General features: G+C 37.2%; 1 protein-coding gene across 1 annotated transcript in view; it reads left to right on the top strand.

Annotated features, from left to right (window-relative positions):
- slco3a1a (solute carrier organic anion transporter family member 3A1a) overlaps positions 1–9120 on the top strand; it is an 87727-nt gene extending 78607 nt beyond the window's left edge. Inside the window, exons 8-10 of the mRNA XM_066701995.1 lie at positions 527–702; positions 2820–2884; positions 3420–9120. Coding sequence (XP_066558092.1) covers positions 527–702; positions 2820–2884; positions 3420–3796 — 618 coding nt within the window. The 3' untranslated portion in view covers positions 3797–9120. The remainder of the gene's footprint in view (positions 1–526; positions 703–2819; positions 2885–3419) is intronic.
- Positions 9121–19813: the final 10693 nt, after the last annotated feature.

Below are 19813 nucleotides of genomic sequence, written 5' to 3'. Positions count from 1 at the left end.
AGATACAATGTACGATAAAAAGGCAACAGAAATGTTATGAATCGTGGGTATTATTTCCCAGTTATTGAAGTGGGCTGTTAGTGGGGTGACCATTCCTACCAGAAAATGTGTCTCTTTCTTTATTAATACTGCAAGCATCGCTGGTATTATTTCAGAATTGTGTTTTTAATACCGTCTTCCTTTATTTGAAAAAAAACAAAAAAAACATCTACAATTTATCATCCTGAGATATTAAACCATTTATTCTACAGGAGAAAGCCACATTGTGGAAGGCAGTGACCTTCGTTCTAGCTCTCTTGGCTGTGTGGGGTGTTTTAATTTGAAGCTGACACAAATACAGCCATGCTTGCAAAGGAGTGGAGAGCAGAAACATTGATTTTTCTAGCTACAACAGGATTTGGACCTAGGTATAATATTTATCCTCATATCCAGACGCAGCAAAGTGGAGTTCATTCAGTATCCACAGATTACACAGGAGAAACTCAGACCAATATATATAAATATATTCCTTTTATTGCTTCCACAGAACCTCACAGGGTGCGCCTGCATCTCTGCAGACCGGGCGGAAAATGCTACGGCTGTCCCTGGCAAGTGTCCCAGCCCTGGGTGCCAAGAGGCCTTTCTGACCTTCTTGTGCGTGATCTGTGCCTGCAGTATGATTGGTGCCATGGCACAGACCCCCTCTGTCATCATCCTTATCAGGTATTTCCATCTCACTGATACCTCCCGTCATCCAAAGCACAGAGCAGTGTGGCACAGCTGAAAGAGGCGAAGGGCGTCGTGCGAGTAAAGCTCAGGAGGAAAGGAGAGCTTGCGTTTTGTGTTTGGAACTCCATGACTGAGGCCCCGTCTCCGCAGAGTTTTAAATCCAGACCGAAGAATTTCAGTGTAAACAATCAGTTCGTAAAACAAGTGGAAGTATAAAAGTAAATGTCAGCATTATTTAAGAAGACATATCTGCCAAAGAGAATAGATAATTATCTTAATAGGATTTATTTACCTTAAATGACCTATTTCAATGTAATTTAGGCAAAATAATCAAAGACACTGCATTGCATCAGACCCTCAAAACTAGATTTGTGTTCCAGCCAAATAATAATTCAACTACCCAGTCTTTTAAACTACGATAATATACTGTATCTAAGCAAGATCATTTAAAAATCGGTACTCTATAATCAGGCAATATTTTCTATATTTCAGTATTCCATAGCAGAATGTTTATCCTCTGTTAACCTTTTACTACAGTTTTCATTTTTGAAATTGCTGCTCTATTTTAACTCAGTGCTAAGTGCCTTTGAACCATGTGACATAAAAGGTGCTCTCTATATACTCATTACTATGATGAAAGGTTATCAGCACAAGCCCCATTTACTGTCTGCACTTCAGTAAACTGACTAGTTAGGAATGACATATCCTTTTATCACACACATACCGCGCAGCATCCCTCGGCCATCGGATCCAGCCATCGCTGTGATCTCCACTTTAGCACTGTCTCCTCAGGCTCGTCCTAATCACTGAGAACTAACTTGGCTCCACTAAACCTCCATCCTTAAGCTAACTCACGTCTTCCACATCATCATTCTCCACGGGTTCGGTCCCCCGGCGATCTCCTGGACGAGAGGGTGTACAATTCCACAGCTCTTTGTTAAAAGGCCGAGATGCAGAAAGCAGAACCTCTGGGTCATTGCGGAGGTCACAGAGATGAAACAGATCTCATTGTGGCTGCCTCCGGTGCTGCGTTTTTATGAATGACAACAGCCTTGCCAGGTCCCAAGTGTAAAGCAATTTATTTTTTCACAAAGCATTATGAACCTGCTGCTTTTCTCTGTTGCCTGGGACTGTATTATATCGAGATGTTGTATAGCAGTACAGAAACGGACGCACTGTTGATTAACGTAACACGGAACGGTTCTGTGCAGGGCAACTGAAAAATGACTTTATTTCATCCTTTGCTGATAACTTATCACTTTACCTAAGGTGATAGATTTTTCCTCTTTCTATAGAAAAGGATTTGCAAATGGTTTGTAATCTTTAGGTAGGCATCTGCTGGAAAAGTGACTCATTTGTCAGTTCTGTAAGCTTAGGGGAAAAAAACTGAGAAAAAATGACAAATTGATGTCTCTCTGATCCAAAAATCTGCATACTTTAGATATAACCAGCAGTGTGAAAAAATTATATGTGTAGTTTATACACTGGCAATACCAAGTTAATTTTATGAATTTACCACAGTAACTCTGAGAATATCTAAAGTTAACTGTGCAAAAGTATTTTTCTGGTCATTTTTCAGCCTGAACTAAGCACCTGCTTTCAAATCACCATCATTAGATTTGTTACTGCTTGCAAGCAGAATTTAAAGATTAAACTGGTTTGCATACTTAGTGACTCATTTCACAGCTTTAAATTCCCTTGCTGCAGGTGAAACTCTTCTGTTTGGATGGGATTTAAAGCAAAACTGAAAAAAAAGCTGATGCATTGTGCAAATCCTTAAAAGTTGTGGACCTATGAAAAGGAAAAACACTCCTATCAGTCCGCAATGCATTAGTACTGTCAGCAACAGTGCTGGTATTTTGAATATAGGTGGAATTCCATTCCCTCTTCACACTTATCACACTCGGTTGTAATTAGGTTTGGGACCCTAGGCAGTCTGCAGCATTTCTATAAGTAATGACTTTTTATTTTCTAAGAGACTGCAGCACAGTTAGTGTGTGAGTGAAAAAGCACGTTAATTAAATTCCAACTCTAAAATCAATCTTTTTTCATTTTATTATTTTTCATTCTCCCCCCACCCCCCACACATTCTCTCCCTCACGCCGCCGCAGGACCGTGAGTCCCGAGTTGAAATCCTACGCATTGGGGGTCCTCTTCCTCCTGCTGCGACTTCTAGGTAAGAAATAATTTCCATGGACTGCTATTCGGGTACTCAATACATACTTCTAAAGCTTTGCCGGGGTTATTTCCCTCCAGGTGACATGTATAAGTGCCTAGGCATGTACAGACATCGTCTGCTTGTTTATTCCTAGCCTACCCTTTTGTTTCTGTAGATCAGAAAATATGTTTGTCAGTAGCAAACCACTTTGTTACATGTGGACAAACAGCAGGTGTTACAGTTGTGGGTTAAACCCTAATAGGATTGATGTCTTGATTGATGAAGAGTCAGGGGTATGTTACATGGGGTACCTTAAGTACTGAATAACTTCAGTAGTAAATACAGCAGCTTTTATCTTAACTAGGTAGTAAACAGGGTAATTCCTATTGATGTACACTAAACCTGTGGTTGCATGATTGAATCTGGAAATCTTGTGGGTCAATAAAGCCTTGAATTGGGTAGGTGGGATGAAAAACATGAAGAAACTGTTGAGATGTGGACCCCTGTGCCCTAAGATAATCTGTTTTGTTTTTCTAAACCCCCTTCATGGCAGGTTTCATCCCACCTCCACTGATTTTTGGTGCTGGGATTGATTCCACCTGCCTGTTCTGGAGCACCGTCTGCGGGGAGCAGGGCGCCTGTCTCCTGTACGACAATGTGGCCTACAGGTATCTGTACGTCAGCATCGCCATCGCTCTCAAGTCCGTGGCTTTTATCCTCTATACCACCACCTGGCAATGCTTACGGAAAAACTACAAAAGATACATAAAGAATACTGAGGGCGGCCTGACCACCAGCGAACTGTTTGCCTCCACCCTCACCCTAGACAACCTGGGCAAGGAGATCAGTCAAAATCCAGCCAGCAGGACAAAGTTTATATACAACCTCGAAGACCACGAGTGGTGCGAGAATATGGAGTCTGTTTTATAGCTTTGACTTTAATCAGAGTTCACAACAAAATAAACCAATACAAATAAAAATATAACATAGAACAGAAGAACGTGACACTATATACCAGTCTCTTGAAGGATATCCTTTCTTTTTTTGTCTGAAAAAAGAAAAGACAAAATATTTAAAAATTCAGTTCATGCATTTTAAGTCCTGTTCAGGCCCTGGAAGACTGTTGCTGCTGTCTGCTCCAAATCCACGTTTGACTCGTTAAGGGTCCATTTTTAGATCTGATTTCTGCAAGGATGTCATCCAATACGGTGGCTTTTAGCAACCAACTGCTCTGAGTTTCCACCCTTTACCAAGTACTGGCTGGTTTCCTCCTGATTTTAAGTGGTAACTTAAATGATTCTATGTCAGCTTGATCGGGATCTGAACCCAGTCTCTTTAAGTAAAGGAACCTCTTTTTCTCCATTATTTGAACTTATATATCTCCAAATCTCCAAAAAGTGTAATTTTTTATTTATTTTTTATTCGCTATTATTTATCCTACTTGCGGATAGCTGTTTACAACACAGGAGTTCTGTCATGGAAAAATACTATATAAATGTCACAGTCAAGTCTAGTGTTAGTGACTGAAGACCTAGGGCACCGATTATATCAGCATAGATTTGCACATTAAAAGAATGTGTCCTCAAAGGTTGGTATATTATCCAGCATTGTTGACATTAAACATCAACAATTTTTTTTATTCATTAAAATGAACAACTTTCATTAAACATCTGGACAAATTGTTCACTTTTCTTTCATTAAATATTGCTTACATTTGTACGTCATTTCTATTACTATATTAAAAGCTTCACTAAATGCAGTAATCTGGTATTTTTGGTTTGACCGCTGAAAGCCTTTGGATTTTCAGAACGTTTTTAGAGAGGGTGCCCGAGAGCTAAGGAAAAGGGATTGTTTGTATTTATTTCATTTTAAGCTGTTACTTTCATTAAGCCATTGAGATTTTTCAAAAACCCAGACAAGAGAACAAAATCCAGGTTTCTGGTACTGGAGTCATAGTTCGCCGTGAATGTATACACCACTGTGAGGAAAGGAACTGAAGGAACTGAATACATTTTTTTATGTAGAGTAGTTCTGCATGTAACATTTAATAACTCATTGATCTTCTTTTATTTATCAGTTTGACTCTAGTTTTATTACTCAGATCTAGTTCTTTATATTGATTGTGATGAGTAGAGGAACCACTGTTTCCATCAGGAAAAGAAAATAGCAGAAACATTGGAAAACAAAGGAGTGTCTTTATAAAGTGTACACCAAATAGGGGCAATTAAGACGTTAATGCCATTTGTTATGCACCACATTGAATAGCAGGCTACTACTGAAATATGTTTCATTGAGATATCCCAAGAAACCTTTAATCTGTCACTCACGTATTCTGCATCTCAGAAGGTCTAGGATTCTGTGTTCTTGTGTGCCATTTCACATTCTGAAGCAAAGTTCTAGATGATTTATAAAGATGTATTTGCACATTTCATTCAGAGCTGTTCACACTTAATTCCAGCCTTCAGTGCCCCTCAGGTCATTGCTATCTTTTCCTTCTGTAATAATAATAATGTTTAGCATTCATGTATTCTGTTTTTTTTTTTTATATCTCATTCAGGTGCATTGTCCATGTCATTGTCTATGAACCGTTTTTGTCATTTGTCAAACTGCTTCTTCTACTTCTTTGGTTATTACAAAAGCAGAGGTCTTTGTCTCTGAGTATCTTTTGTGGGAAGAAGAAGGCTTGCAGTCGGTGAAATGTATGTATGATGCATCCCAAACTGAGCTTCAGAATGTGAGGAAGTGCACAAGAGCTAATACATCTTCTAAAACAGCACATACATCAGTGATAGTAAAGTTTCTAAAAAAAAAAGTGTCCATCAGAATTTTTAGGCTTGATAATCCATATAGCACTTTCTTATTTATTAACAGTGCATATATACAAGACAACAAACAGGTCAATAGTCTATTGATAGTATCACCGTGTTCCCTCTCATATTTTTACTCTTACAAATTGGTTGTCATTCTTTTATTCAGCCATTTTTTATTTTATTATTTACCATTTTCAGAGCTACTCTCGGCTGTAGTCAGCAAGTTAAACTAACAGAAGTTTTCTGCTGCTACAGAACAAAAACAGATATTACATCAAATTCACCAGTTTCTTAGTTCTTCATCCAGTCAACCTTCTAGTTAACAATGGTGTATCAAATAGAAACAAACACCAAAAGTAATGAACACCAAATCTGTCTTGTTGACAGACAATGAACCCTTCATCATTGATTTGCCTTTGCTTCATTTTTTGGGGCAGTTATCTGTTATTAACAGTGACTTGAAGGTGGCATCTTATCACTCCAAAATAGGTGGTGGGAATTGAATGGGGGGTGGTGTGGATTTGTGATTGAATCTGAGACGGCCCCCCATTTACAAAGCAGTTAAACAGATTCCCATCTGGAAGTGAGATTACACCCAAGGTGAAAAAAGCAAGAAATAGATGCAGGATGTGGATAACTAGGAATGCCACCCGAAGACCCATATTATATCTTTCATATAATCAATCTGCTTTTAACAGGCTGTTTTATATACAGCCAACATTTCTGCAAGTAACTGGTTCTGCCGAGCCTGATTTTTCTGCTTCATAAATTGGCAGCAGCCTGGAATGACATTGCATGCTTGATGAAATGTAATAGTGCCATTGCTAACATACTGTTTTCATCTTAAAGCAGCTTACAGGCCCCTTTAGGGGTTGATAATATATATATATTTTATATTAGAATGGTCATGGACTTTGTGATCACTTGAAAACCAGCTCATACTCCATTATGGATCACTTGTCGTTTTCAAGGTTTTAGTGAAGATGCCACATTTTGTAAACCCACCAAAAGTCACAACATAATCTCAAGAGGTGTGTTTGTCATGTCGTAAAGGCTTACACTGTGAGTTTTCAATACCTCCAAACTTTTTCTAAAGCATTCCTACATCAGCACACCCCTACTATATAAAATAGACCGTTTTAGTATTTAGCAATAGGGCGTATTACAAGGCATCAAACGAACAGTCCACCTGTCAGAAAGTTTTAGTCCTATTATATTGGAACTGTGCTGTTTTCAAAACTGGCAAATCATTGTATCCACAGCCATTTGAAAATATTTAAGAGTAACTGTGTTAACTAGAGCTGCTTGAGGTGTTCTTGAGTAAGATCTGTAATATGAGCAAATATGATGTTTTTAGGGAATTTTATAGTACTGGGCAATTCCCCCCAGATTAAGTTAGTTATCTGAAATTACTTGGGCTGTGCACTTTCTTTGCTCAACTCTAAACCCACCTGCCTTTAAAACTATAATTCCTTCATTCATGGTGTTGATTAGTTAACAGTAAAATAAGCTCTCTTTCTTTGCTGGAAAACTCTTCATAAACAGGGAAGTGTATTGCTTTAAACTCGGAGCGTTCAGAGGAGGGTCCTACCTCACGCTGCTGACTTGAAACTATTTAAAAACCCTGATCAAATGCCAAATAAACTATGCCAACAATCAACTATGAGGGGAATGCAGGAATGACAGTTTCACTTACAATCAGGATAGAGCTAATTACTTGTGAGATTCTCTGTGCATCATTCACTGCAGTATAGAGTGGAGGACTCTTTCCACTCGATGAGTGTATTTCAATTTACAGTTAACAGGCTTGTTTTCAGGTTGAATGAAAACATACAGAAAGAGTGAAAGAATGAAAGACGTCAACTCTAATCATTTTTAAAGGCAGGTGGGGGCAAAATGCAGGGTCCTTGTTTTGACAGCGAAAGCCTGTAACTGGTTTCTTTTGTTCTTTAAACTATAATAATGACAAACCCTTTCTGTATTTTGGGAGTCTGCATGGCCTAGTTCAATTACCTAATGTAGCCTGTGACAAGGTATGCCTTTATAACTAACGTTGAAATGCCATTCATGCAAACATCGTAGAGGAGAAATGCAGTCCAAAAAAGATAGTCATTATAATTGCCAAAATAATCGGTTTTGTCTGCTTTTCTTGCTGCAGTTGTTTGTGTGAGGTTGTGCTAGGAAACATCTGATAATATCCTGGTGACAGATACAGGAAAGCCACCTTCACTGCCAGCCCCCATACTGCACTCCCTACACTTGGACACTCTTACGCAGTCTCTGATGGACTGTCTAACTGACAGAGAACTTCAGACCTATTGGCCACAACTGCATGCAGCCGGCCTCATGGGAAGAGAAACCGTTGCCAAACTCAATTCATAAAGCCTGCCAAGAAAAAACTATCTTCACTTCATCCATGAAGCCAGCGTTATGCATTTGTCTTTTGGTTGTGGTCTAACACAGAGATCAGAGATCCCACAGGTTACATTGATGTGCCCTTCGTGTTGGTGCATTGCCTAAGCTATGGCCAGAGACACCCTTCACATGACAGGTGTTGCTGTGTCTGAAGGGTGTGAATGCAGCATTATAGATTAACCTGACTCATACATGCACATATAAGTATTCATGGCTTTTTGGTGCTTTCATGTATCTGTGTCCAAGAGGTGACGTTTGTTCAGAGGAAACAATTTGCCAAATGACTTAACATTCCAGATGAGTTTGAACTGAAATGCCTTGAAGGTAGCCCTGTGTTAAAGACTTGCAAATAAATAGTATTCACCTTTTAAAGATGATTTATATTCATGGATATGCAAACACTGGGGAATTTTGAATTCAAATTACCAAGTGTCCAAAAATAAAAGGATGTACAAACCTTTGATTCTGGAAAATGACATGTTTAGCAACCAAAATGTTTCGTGTTTTTCAAAACCAAATGCGTTATGTTTTTAAGCAAAGGACTTTTTATGTATTTAATTTATTAATGAGTTCCAAATTTGAATGCCAGCCATGTATTACAGCATCAAACTTAAAGATACTAAGGTCAATTGGACAAATAAGAAATACATTGTAGATGTATCCCCTTACTTTCAATCACTTACCAGTTTTATAAAGAATATATAAGTTGCAAAAACTTTCTAAATATTTGATGGCAAAAATATATGCTTAAAGATAAAAAAAAAACATACTCGGATGCTGAGGATCCATTGCAAAACATTCACCCTTTATGAACCTATTCGGTATATCCACTGAATAGGGTTGGCTGTCAGAGCTAGCAGTACAGCCCTCTTAGAAAACTTTAGGAAGAGCCAGCATGTGCTTTGCTCTGGTCAAAGGTAGTTCTGTAGTTGTTCAGGGAACTATGGACAAAAGGCAATAAAATCTCTGTTACGGTGAACTGATTTTATAGTGAACTGATGATTGCGCCATTAAACTTGGCCACATTTATTGTGTGTGCATGTGTGGGTTTGTTTTTAGTTTAATTTTAATGTCCCAGCTTCCTTTTTCTTTTCTTTTCTTTTCACCAGCAAAAAACGGTGGGGTCCTGGGATTGAGATAGGAAAAGCAGTGCTAATTAACAATTTAAAAAGTAACTGGCAGTGGCTATACGCCTCAACTGTGCATGCCAGAGTCCTGTAAAATGATGTTCAAGGAGCATTCTTGTTAAGCATTGCCCATGAAGGGGGGCTTGTCTGGACATGGTCTGCATGTTTAATTCTATACACCATTGACTTTGTACCACTGGAATGTTTTGTAGGTTATAAACCATTTTATTTTGCATTCCTGAAGATCAAGCAAGGCCAGGCTCAATGGAACCTAAATCCATTTGCTCCCCATGCTCCCATTATTCCCTGAGTTTAAAGAAATATATATAGCATGTATTGTAGGCAAGGAGCCTAATTATGTCTCATTAGTAGCATTGTGTGAACAGGGGGTGGGGGTTATTAATATAGCAGCCTGCTTTCATGACAGTACTGCAAAATGATGTTTTGGTTCTATTGAACTATTTAAATTTCATTCCAAGGGTAAACACAGAACACAGCCCTTTTTTGGCTTTTTTATTTATTCTTCCATTCAAGGCTCAGTCAGCAACTCTTAACCCCAGTCTGGGCATGTGCCCCGCCTGCGGTCCAATCAGCTTAATTTGCTGATGCTCTCGATGATCTCTTTCTTTAAATCTTGATTGCTCTCTTCTTTTGTATCGTGTTTTCAGATGGTTTTTTTATTATGTGTTTCTGTCATGCCATACAAGTGCCAAAATTACATGAACATGTTTTTTCTACTTCACTGAGGATTTTATTTTTACTCATTTGATTTTACCTGGGTCTGAGGAAGACGAAAAGGGACTGTATTCTCAGTTAGTACAGCAGGGATCCTCCACTTGACACTTTGTAATGTGCCCAAACTATTGTAGGAATTCCGTTAAGGTTTTTTAATTGAAGTTTTTTTGTTTTGTTTTAGGTTTCTTTTTTGTAAAGAAAACTTATCAATACAATGGTTTACCTATTTAATTATATATATATATATATATATATATATATATATATATATATATATATATATATATATATAATCCATTGCAGTTTAGAGAAAGTTAACATGTAGGCTTTTTCTCGCAGGTCGAATGACACTGAGCTTCTTCCCTCCAGTTTGCTACCCTTTACATTAATGGCACATCTGGTTCATCATTTGCAACTTAATACAGTGAGCAAAGATGCTTTTCTGTGGGATGCTTGTATTAAAGGGCATCACTAACAAATGTTATGACATATCTAAGCTATGAATGCCTGTTTAGGACAAATCTAAATCTTTACAATTTAGGCAAAATGTTATTAGTTATATTGTGCATTGTCCCACAAATTGTTGGCAGGTATCTCAACCTATTGGTGTTCTTGCAGCACCAAGGGGCAGATGTTTAAACAGAGATACACTTTAAAGTGAAAGCACGTTTATTTACACTGCAGTTACAGTGTGGGAGAATAGTTGGATTAGGAAAACAAATACCTTATATCAATTGCATTTCTGTAACCGAATTATATGATAGGAACATACCGCAATGGTAAACACAGAGTAAATAAAGGGAGTTTATGTACCTGTCATTGAATGTGTTCCCAAAACCTGGGTTTTGTTTTGATTATTTTTCTCTTTTTTGCAAATGAGGCAGTTGCTAATAAACAGATGTCCATTCTGTGAAATGTAGCATTTGTTAATAAATTCAACACAGCTATTCTGTTCACGAGTCTTGAGTTTTTATATTCTCGCAGTGACTTCTTCCTTTTACGTTTAAGGGCTATTTTCGCAAGGTATTAAGGGTGCTGGATTGCACTATTAGTCCAATCAGTAGATACTCAATGCTTTACAAAGATCAAAGAAACCCCAAATGTTTTTGTTTTGTTTCCTTTTTTTCATTGCTCAAAAAAAAGTACTTCAAGGTTTTAAATGTAAAGAACAAACTGCGTAGACAGTGACAACCGTGCAGTGCATTAAACTCATATAGTTTCTCAATAGATTAGCCCTGTGATTGAAGTGGCTTTGACTGCTTTTGGAAGTGACAGATTCATTGAGTAAAGTCAGAGGAAGGAGGATTCAGTCTCAAGGTTTTAAAAGCTTACTGAAAATTCAAAACAGCCAAACTGGGCCGTTGTAGCACTGGGTTTCACTGTAAGCTCCTGAAATATCTCCAAGCTTAAGGTATTCCCTTCTAAAGCAATAGCAATCTTTCTCTTGGCTTCATTTGAGCAAAGTGAAGCTTTTTCCAGATTATGAGCACTGCAGTAACAGGAACACCTACCCACTGAATGTTTCTACTCTAGAGTTTACAGAGTCCTGTGTATGTGGTAAAGATGAATTCAAGCTCCTAGGACTTAAATGGCACTTATTCAAATAAATAAATAAATAAAATGTAAAAGGAATATATATGTGTGTGTGTGTGTATATATATATACACATACATTTTTTCACAATGTACAATAGAGATATTTTATATGTTCTATATGCTTCTCTCCTTGCATTCTTTAATTTTATTTTATCTTTTTTTGAGAATATATCATTTTAGAAAACAAAATATGTGATGTTGTATGTTTGCTGTAAAATAAATTAAAACTATTTTCATTCTTTCTGTTTTCATTGAATTGTTTTTATTTACCGGGTTTTATTCACAACATTATTATTATTATTATTATTATTATTATAATAACCTATATAAGATGCATTCAGTTTGTCAGTAACAAATGTACTTTCCTGTGCATATAGTAGCACACAAAGGGGATATTTATTTTAAAGTAGGATCGATGCAATGAAATTTGTTAGTTGCTGATCTTATGGAACTACTATTATACAAATAGTTGTATTATTATTAAAACAAATACAGTACAATCAAACTCAGACAGAGTGACCTCTACATTTTCAGACATTTTTAACAAGTAACAAAATAGCAATGAATGGGTAGGCAAGAACAGTGTCTCTTATATTGTGCAAGCTTAGCATGTATTTTTCACTATTTATCATCTTGTCTTGTGGTCATTAGCTGGGATATCTGTGCTTGTGAATAACTCCACACTACAGATGCTGCTGTCGCAATCCATAATTCAGTTTGTGTCACTTAAACAGAACTGCACTGTGCATCAGTTACAGAGCATAAAATAGTCTTCTACCACTTTAAAAGCAGATGCACATCATATAATTGTTCTGATGCTGTTTACCACATGAGCACTTTGGCCCAGATTGTAGTGCCTGCCAGTACCCATGAAAGTGTTTATTTTGCTGTTTGTTTTCATCACTGCTAGGTGACCTGCCCACTTGAAGATATAGCTCGGTTTTTATTTTCCACTTCCACAGAACAACAGAAATTCTACAAAATACGAAAAGAGAGTCATGTATGATCTACAAATGCATAGACTGCACATCGTTAATCTCAGAAATAACAACTGTAACACAATTCGATACACTAAACTATATATTATAGTTGTTGGGTTCAATGGGTACCGCCATACCAGAACATCCTGAACTTTGAACTTGAATGACACAGCCTGGGGAAGCTACGCAGTTACTATTTGATGCTATAAACACTATGCACGGTGCCTGCTGTGTTTTTGGATGTACACACACATAATCATCGCGAATTCCCCCACCCCCATTTGGCCGCATACTGGCGAAAAACCATGAGGAAAGCAAAGAAAAGGGTGGAAATTGAGGATAATTTGGATACGTGCTTTGTTTTTGTTTTGTTGGTGTTCAATGAGTACACATTAGCTCAGTTTTATGTTGCTTTTGTCTCGCTGTGTGCCAGTGCTCAATTACACTGCGAAGGCTGTCTCTCTCAATTGTACTTGTTCTTCTGGTGTGTTTTTTGCCGTGCAAGTTTTTTTTTTGGAGGGAGAGCTTATTCTATCCGTCTATCTTTCTAGCAATTGTAAATGTGTATTTTGTCTATTTTGTTGACAGTGATCAATACAGAAGCTGTTTTATTTTGTGTTGTTTGTGTCCGTAAAAAACAAACAAATGATACTAATGCAAAATGTTCCACAAACACTTAGGGGCCTATATATGCTTGTAGATGGGCTGCACAGTAAATTTCTGAAATTGTAATATTAATACATGGAGAAAAGTTAAGCGCCTGAAAAAGAAACTCACTCACAGTGGCACGTCGTTTAGAAACCAGGCTCCAAAGTAAAAAGTGGGGAGAGAGAAATAAGTATTCATAGCAGCCAGCCACCTCAACTCCCAAAACAGCCATTTGCAAAAATCTTAAATAGCTGCCTTAGAAATGCATTTTCTCACATCTCAGTGATGCAAAATAATAAACCAGACAATGTCCAAATTGTTTTGCTCCCATGCAACTCTGGCTCCTGCTTAAATTAACTGAATTGTATTTCTTAGTAGGAAAAATAGTAATTCCATAGCCAGCATTAGGGCCTAAAACTAATTTGAACAAAACATTTGATCCATACACACGAATCATAAATGGCACACCTGTACCCTGTATCATAAAGTAGTAGAAAGTGGCTTCTGACAATATATGATATCGAGAGGCAGGTTTGTAATCTGTGATTAGTGAGTAGGCCAAGGTTTTGATATGGTCTAGGACAAGGTTTGCAGACTTAAAATTCAAGAATTACTTTTTGCCACATTTGTTTTTTTTATTCTGTAAATGAAATAGTACTAGACTTCCCATATGATAGCAAATAATGGAGTGTGGAGAACCCGTACTGTACTGTTTTACTTGATGGAAAAGGTATTAAAATACATATATGAAATATGAAATAAATACATATATGACACACATCTATGCAAGCTTCACAAGCATGTTAATAAAAACTATGCATACAAAATTCAAGATGCAGTGCCCTCCATAGCTTCAGAAAACAGTGGATCTAAATTATATGATGGATAAGGGCTCTCTTATATTGCTGTTTTCTAATTGTTATCAAAGCTTCTCAACCCCTTGTCTGTTGTCAACATATATAAACAGCCTGGGGCAGCTGTCATGAAGCAGAAGATATTAAAATGCATGCTGCATATGTTTGATGCAACACCTAATAAATCAAACCGTTTAGCTCATGAGGGGTTAACATTATAAGCCCCACCACAGCTAAACAGCATGCAGGGGGCGAGTAAATGCCCATTATTCCACAGGTTTCCCCTCTCTCTCTCTCTCCTGGAAGAAACTGACAGCTTGTCGGCAAGTGTAATATTTATTCCCATCAGAGAGACGCTTTTGTGACACTTCAAGGGTAGAGGTGTTTGATGCTAATAATCTCGATCTTGTTCCAGTAGGAACCAATACGTTTCTAATCAAGCTTCCGTTTGTAGTGAAGAGATAAGAGTTCTAGAAATTCATATCAGCACCCTCCTGTACATAGACTGCTCCTTATCAAGATGGGAGCCCACAACGCAGGGATGATATCTTCGTGCTCTCAAGACAACACTGATGCAGAAATAAGTCTCACCCCTTTCTTATTCTTATGAAGAGGATATGACTAGTTATTTATTAATACATACACTGTCTGTCAATTGCAGTACTGTATTATTATTATTATTATTATTATTATTATTATTATTATTATTATTATTATTATTGTTAATAATTGATTGGGAGAAATTGACTCCCTCAATACATAGGCGGACAAGGAATACCAGGGTCCACTTGAATCATACCAAAATAGATTATTCAGCTAAATGAATCGCTCCGGAGATGGCCAGTCGGGAAGACGCATTTAAAGTTTTTCTAATGAACATACTATTATATATTACTCCCTTTGGTTGCTGGGCAACTACGTGACGTCAATGAGGTACCCCAAACTTTATCACACACGTCTCCTTTGTCTCCTGTTCTCTCTATGGCCTTGGATGAATAGTTTTTTCTAAAAATCAGCTTCAAAGAACTACTGCAACTGGCCTCTCCAGAGCAATACACAAAGCTTAAATTCACACATGGGTTACACAATCTTGCTGCAACAATGGTGCAATATTATTTTTGACATCTAGACAGGGCACTGTCCCGCATCAATAATAATGTGTTATTTGTTTGTATGTTTGTTTATTTTCCTGACACCTTTATCCAAGGTGACTCACAGTGAAATACACAGCTCCATTATTAATTTACAGTGGATTTCATAGTATTCAAGTATTCACCCCACATGGACTTTTTCACATTTTGTTATGTTACAATCTGGAATGAAAATGGATTTCATTGGGATGCTCTCCCTTTGATTAACACCACATACGCAACACCTTGAAGGTGAAAAGTATATATTATTGTAAAACAAAAGTTAAACATCAAAATCTGAAATGTGTTAGTTTCATAAGTTTTCAACCCCCTGACTCAATACTTGGTAGAACCACCTTTGGCAGCAATTATAGCTGCAGGTTTTTTTGGGTAAAGTCTCTACCAGCTTTGCACATCTGGTTCCTGTAAATTGTGCTTTCAGTTTTGCTCTCATCCAACCAGAGAACCTTTTGCACATCTTTGCTGTGTCTTCCACATGCCTTATGGAAAAACCCAAATGGGATTTGATGTGGCAGATTTTTAGCAATGTCCTTCTCCACACCAGTCTTCCATATAGGCCATCTTTGTGGAGCATCCAGGCAATAGTTAACATATGGACAGTTTCTCCAATTCTCACCATAGAACTTTGTAACTCCTTCAGAGATATTATTGGCCTCTTGGTGGCTTCTCTGACCACCAACCTCCTAGCACACTCTGCTCTAGGGAGTCAGAGTCATGGCTGTGCCATATTCGTTCAATTTTTGTATAATGGATTTACTGTGGGGATGTTCAAAGTTTGGGATATTTTCTTATTGCCCAACCCTGACTGGTGCTTTTCCAGAACTTTCTCTTGGACTTGTTTTGAAAGCTCCTTGGTCTTTATGGTGTGGTTGTTTGGATATGCTCTCTGACATATTCTGAGTCCTTCCAGAAAGAGGTGTATTTAATCTGAGATCATGTGACACTTTAATTGCACACAGGTGGAGTATATTCAACTAATTATGTGACTTCTGAAGGCAATTGGCTGCACCACATCTTTTTGTAAAGTGTCATTGCAAAAGGGGGTGAATACTTAAGCACTCATTCTTTTTTTTCAGCATCGATATAATGGAATACTTTGTGTAGATCAGAGACAGAAAATCACAATTATATACATTTTAGTTCCAGATTGTAAGACTACAAAATGTTCAAAAGTTCTTGGGGGGTGAATATTTATGCAATCCACTTTACATCTTAAGTTGCTTAACAGAAAACAGCATTACTATTTAATGTAATGCACTAAACGTATACTATGCAAAAAACTAAAATTGTCCAAAACTGTCAAATACTGTTTTGTTAAAAGCTTTAACAATGTGTAAGACACCGTGTATATGAAGGAATAAACAACTGTTTTAAAGGATTACAGTTTTGTCAAATTTCTTACATTCAGCAGCCATGGTGCCTGCTTTCCATGGCACCTGCATATGAATTTTATTTTACAGAGGGGGAGAAAAGGTGCTCTCAGTAACTCAACTGAATATTTCATGCTAGGGGTCTTATAGGCCAGCTACAGTGTGAGTACCTTTTGGCTGTGCCCTCTGAGCTGTCAATTATCAAACCGTCCCCACACTCGGCACACATGAATTGTTAATAGGGTCATAGCACACTGCCACCTACTGGCCAATCATCACAAGCTGCCAGCAAAGACTGCACTCCACAAATGTACAAGAGCAGAAGGGAGATTTTTCTATTACATAATCACTTGCCAATTCCCTGAAGAAAAAGTTTTTGTTTATTTGTTTCTGTTTTGTTAATAAAGGCATGTATCTGGAACATATCTAGATGGCTTGTGCTCTTTCTGTTATTATTATATTTATTTTGCAGACACCCTTATCCAGGACAATTTACAATATATCACATTATTTTTACATACAAGTACCCATTTATGCAGCTGTTTTGTTTGTTAGTGGCGTAGGTCAAGCACATTGCTCAAGGGTACAGCAGCAGTGTCCCCCACCTGGGATTGAACTCATGAACCTCTGAGTCCAGAGCCCTAAACACTACTCCACACTGCTGTAGTTCTCATTGAAAGGAAATCATTTTAGACTAGAGCAATACTTGATTCAACTTCTTGACACTGCATGAGTGTAAATAATATGCATCCTGTACACTTCAGCATACATCCTTTATGAAGTGTAACGGACTTGTCACAGTACAACACATCTTCATCATGCTAATATCATATTTTGGCATCATCAAGTAATCCCTCACATGCACAACCTAATCTGAAGTGCAGGATTAACATTTTCCTTTGCATCTGAAGGAAATCTAGGAATTAATTTGGCTCTGCCTGAGAATTAAGAGAATAATGAATTGACAATATCAATGTTAGCATTATATAGGATTTTGAATTTCAGCTTGGCACGGACAAAATGTTGTTCTTATTATCAACTCAAAGGGAGAATGGTTGTCAAAGCTTTAGTATAGTTTAGAACTATAATCCAATGAGTTTTGCAAACTGTAGAATAACAGTGGGACAGAGGAACCGAGGTCAAATGTGAGACAAAAGGTGCACTGAAATACAGAAACCGTATTTTTTTCCCAACACAATGCAGGGTGGTTAAAATTAAAAATAAATAAATAAATAAAAAAGCAGTGCTAGTATTCATCATTTTGCTTTTAAAAAAACGTCAGATTTCTTTTAAATCCCCTCTGAATGTTTGCTATACCATCTTTCCTGATAGCCCGCATTAAAAAGACAGCGTTTTTTATTAAGAAAGTTAATCCACATTTCCAGTCCCCAGGAAACCTTGGGCCTTGACTGTAACTTCTTTTAAACTCAGAGATGAAGGGCTGCCACTTGAAGCTTAAAATGTGCACAGTACTCATAAGCTTTGGAGCTCCCTGTAGATCCAGTTTAATTGTGGAAGAGGTTTTTTTTTCCAGAGCTGTGGCTTTGAAATTGCATCCACAAGACTTGCGCTTTTTTTGGGTCAGTGTGTAACAAAACGCTTTGCCTTGGCTCCATGATGCACACAGATGCCACATTTTTCTCTTTCTTGTGCAAAATGACCCTGAGAATTAATTATACTCTTTTCCCCCTACCATTATGTATGTTATTGGGAGTAAAATGTAATGTTTGTCATTTAAAAATGTTTTTTTTTTAAACCTACAGCTAGATATTCAGTGACTACATTGTTTTGTATTGGCTTCAATTGTGAGTTTGTACTTGCATCCATGCCTTCTGTGTCCAATATGCATTGAGCCTCATAATATAGGAATGTTAATGTAAATACTGAAGTTCAACTTTTGTTGTCTGGGCTCCAACTCTATGAATATGAATATGAATGTGGCACAAATATTGCTTTTTAAAAAATGACTCATAATTCTCTGCATTTCTATCAATACATTTTGTTCAGAAATCAGTTTGATCAAGACAAACTTTGCTGTTTTGTTTGTTTATAGTTGTAATATTAGATCTAACAGTGTATAACCTCAGATTTGATTAATTTATTATTATTATTATTATTAACAACTACAACAACAACAACAACAACAATAATAATAATAATAATAATAATTGATGCTGGAATGCTGTGGCAAAAGTGACCCACAAGTTAGAATCCTCTAAAGAAAAAGTCTGTTTAATAAGAAGTCAATATTCAATACAAGCCACATGGTCCAGACTTTAATGGTGGTGCAATTAAACTATAAAAAAAAAAAGAAAAATCCCATCATCCTGACAGGTTGCTTTTCAGTCTTGGCTTGGGAAGCTGCCAAGGTAACTACAACTATAATGTCCTCATTCAACTTGAGAGATTGCAGATTCTGAACCGAAGTTTGTGGTTTCGTATTGCTCTCGTTTTTTCCCCCCCTTTCATGTTTCTATGTAAATAAGATCAGACTAAAAAATCTGAAGAATAAAGAGAGTCTCAAGGGATATTCAGAAAATTAACTCCTTCAGTCTAAGGGTAGCATTGCAAGCTTTGTGAAACAGTATATATCTAGCATTTTGATTTTAGATCAAAACTTCCCTGACAGAAGGTTGAGTGTGTTTCTGTGTATTTTCCTGTTGTGGACATTAACCCAAGGCAATGTGTTCAATCAGTGCTCTCCAGTTAAATAAGAGGTCAAAAAAATGTTTCCTGTCCTTTTTATTAAGTCAGTAGAAGAATGATTGTTAGTGCTTTAGAATAAGTTTCATACTTTAATCAAGCCAGATTTGCGAACCACGGAATACCATTTCCACACTGAGCTTTAACTTTAAAACCTAAAAATATGCCAGTAATTCCCACAACACCATGGCTTGACATAATTATCAGAATTTCTTCTCAATTAAGGGTTAATTCAATTTAAATGAGAGGGTGAGGTTGCCCTGGGAGCTCAGTATGAAATGGACGATGCTTTAAGCCCACACTACTGTTATTTCACCTCTTACTTTTAGAACATTGCTGTCTCTTGATTAGTAATATGTTTTTGCCATACAGAAAACTGACAAATAAAAAGTTCAAAGGCTTGTAAATGGTTAATTAAATAGACAAGGTATATTTTTATGTTCCAAATTGTTCTTCTAGTTAGACTATTATACTGAAACAGCAGCAGATACTGACATTCAGCATATATCACCATCAATACAATAACTCAAAATAAAGGAATGAGAGAAACACTGGATAC

The sequence above is a fragment of the Amia ocellicauda genome, chromosome 4, assembly GCF_036373705.1.
Source record: "Amia ocellicauda isolate fAmiCal2 chromosome 4, fAmiCal2.hap1, whole genome shotgun sequence".
In the NCBI taxonomy this organism is placed as follows: Eukaryota; Metazoa; Chordata; class Actinopteri; order Amiiformes; family Amiidae; genus Amia; species Amia ocellicauda.
This window is presented reverse-complemented; position numbering and strand designations above follow the sequence as displayed.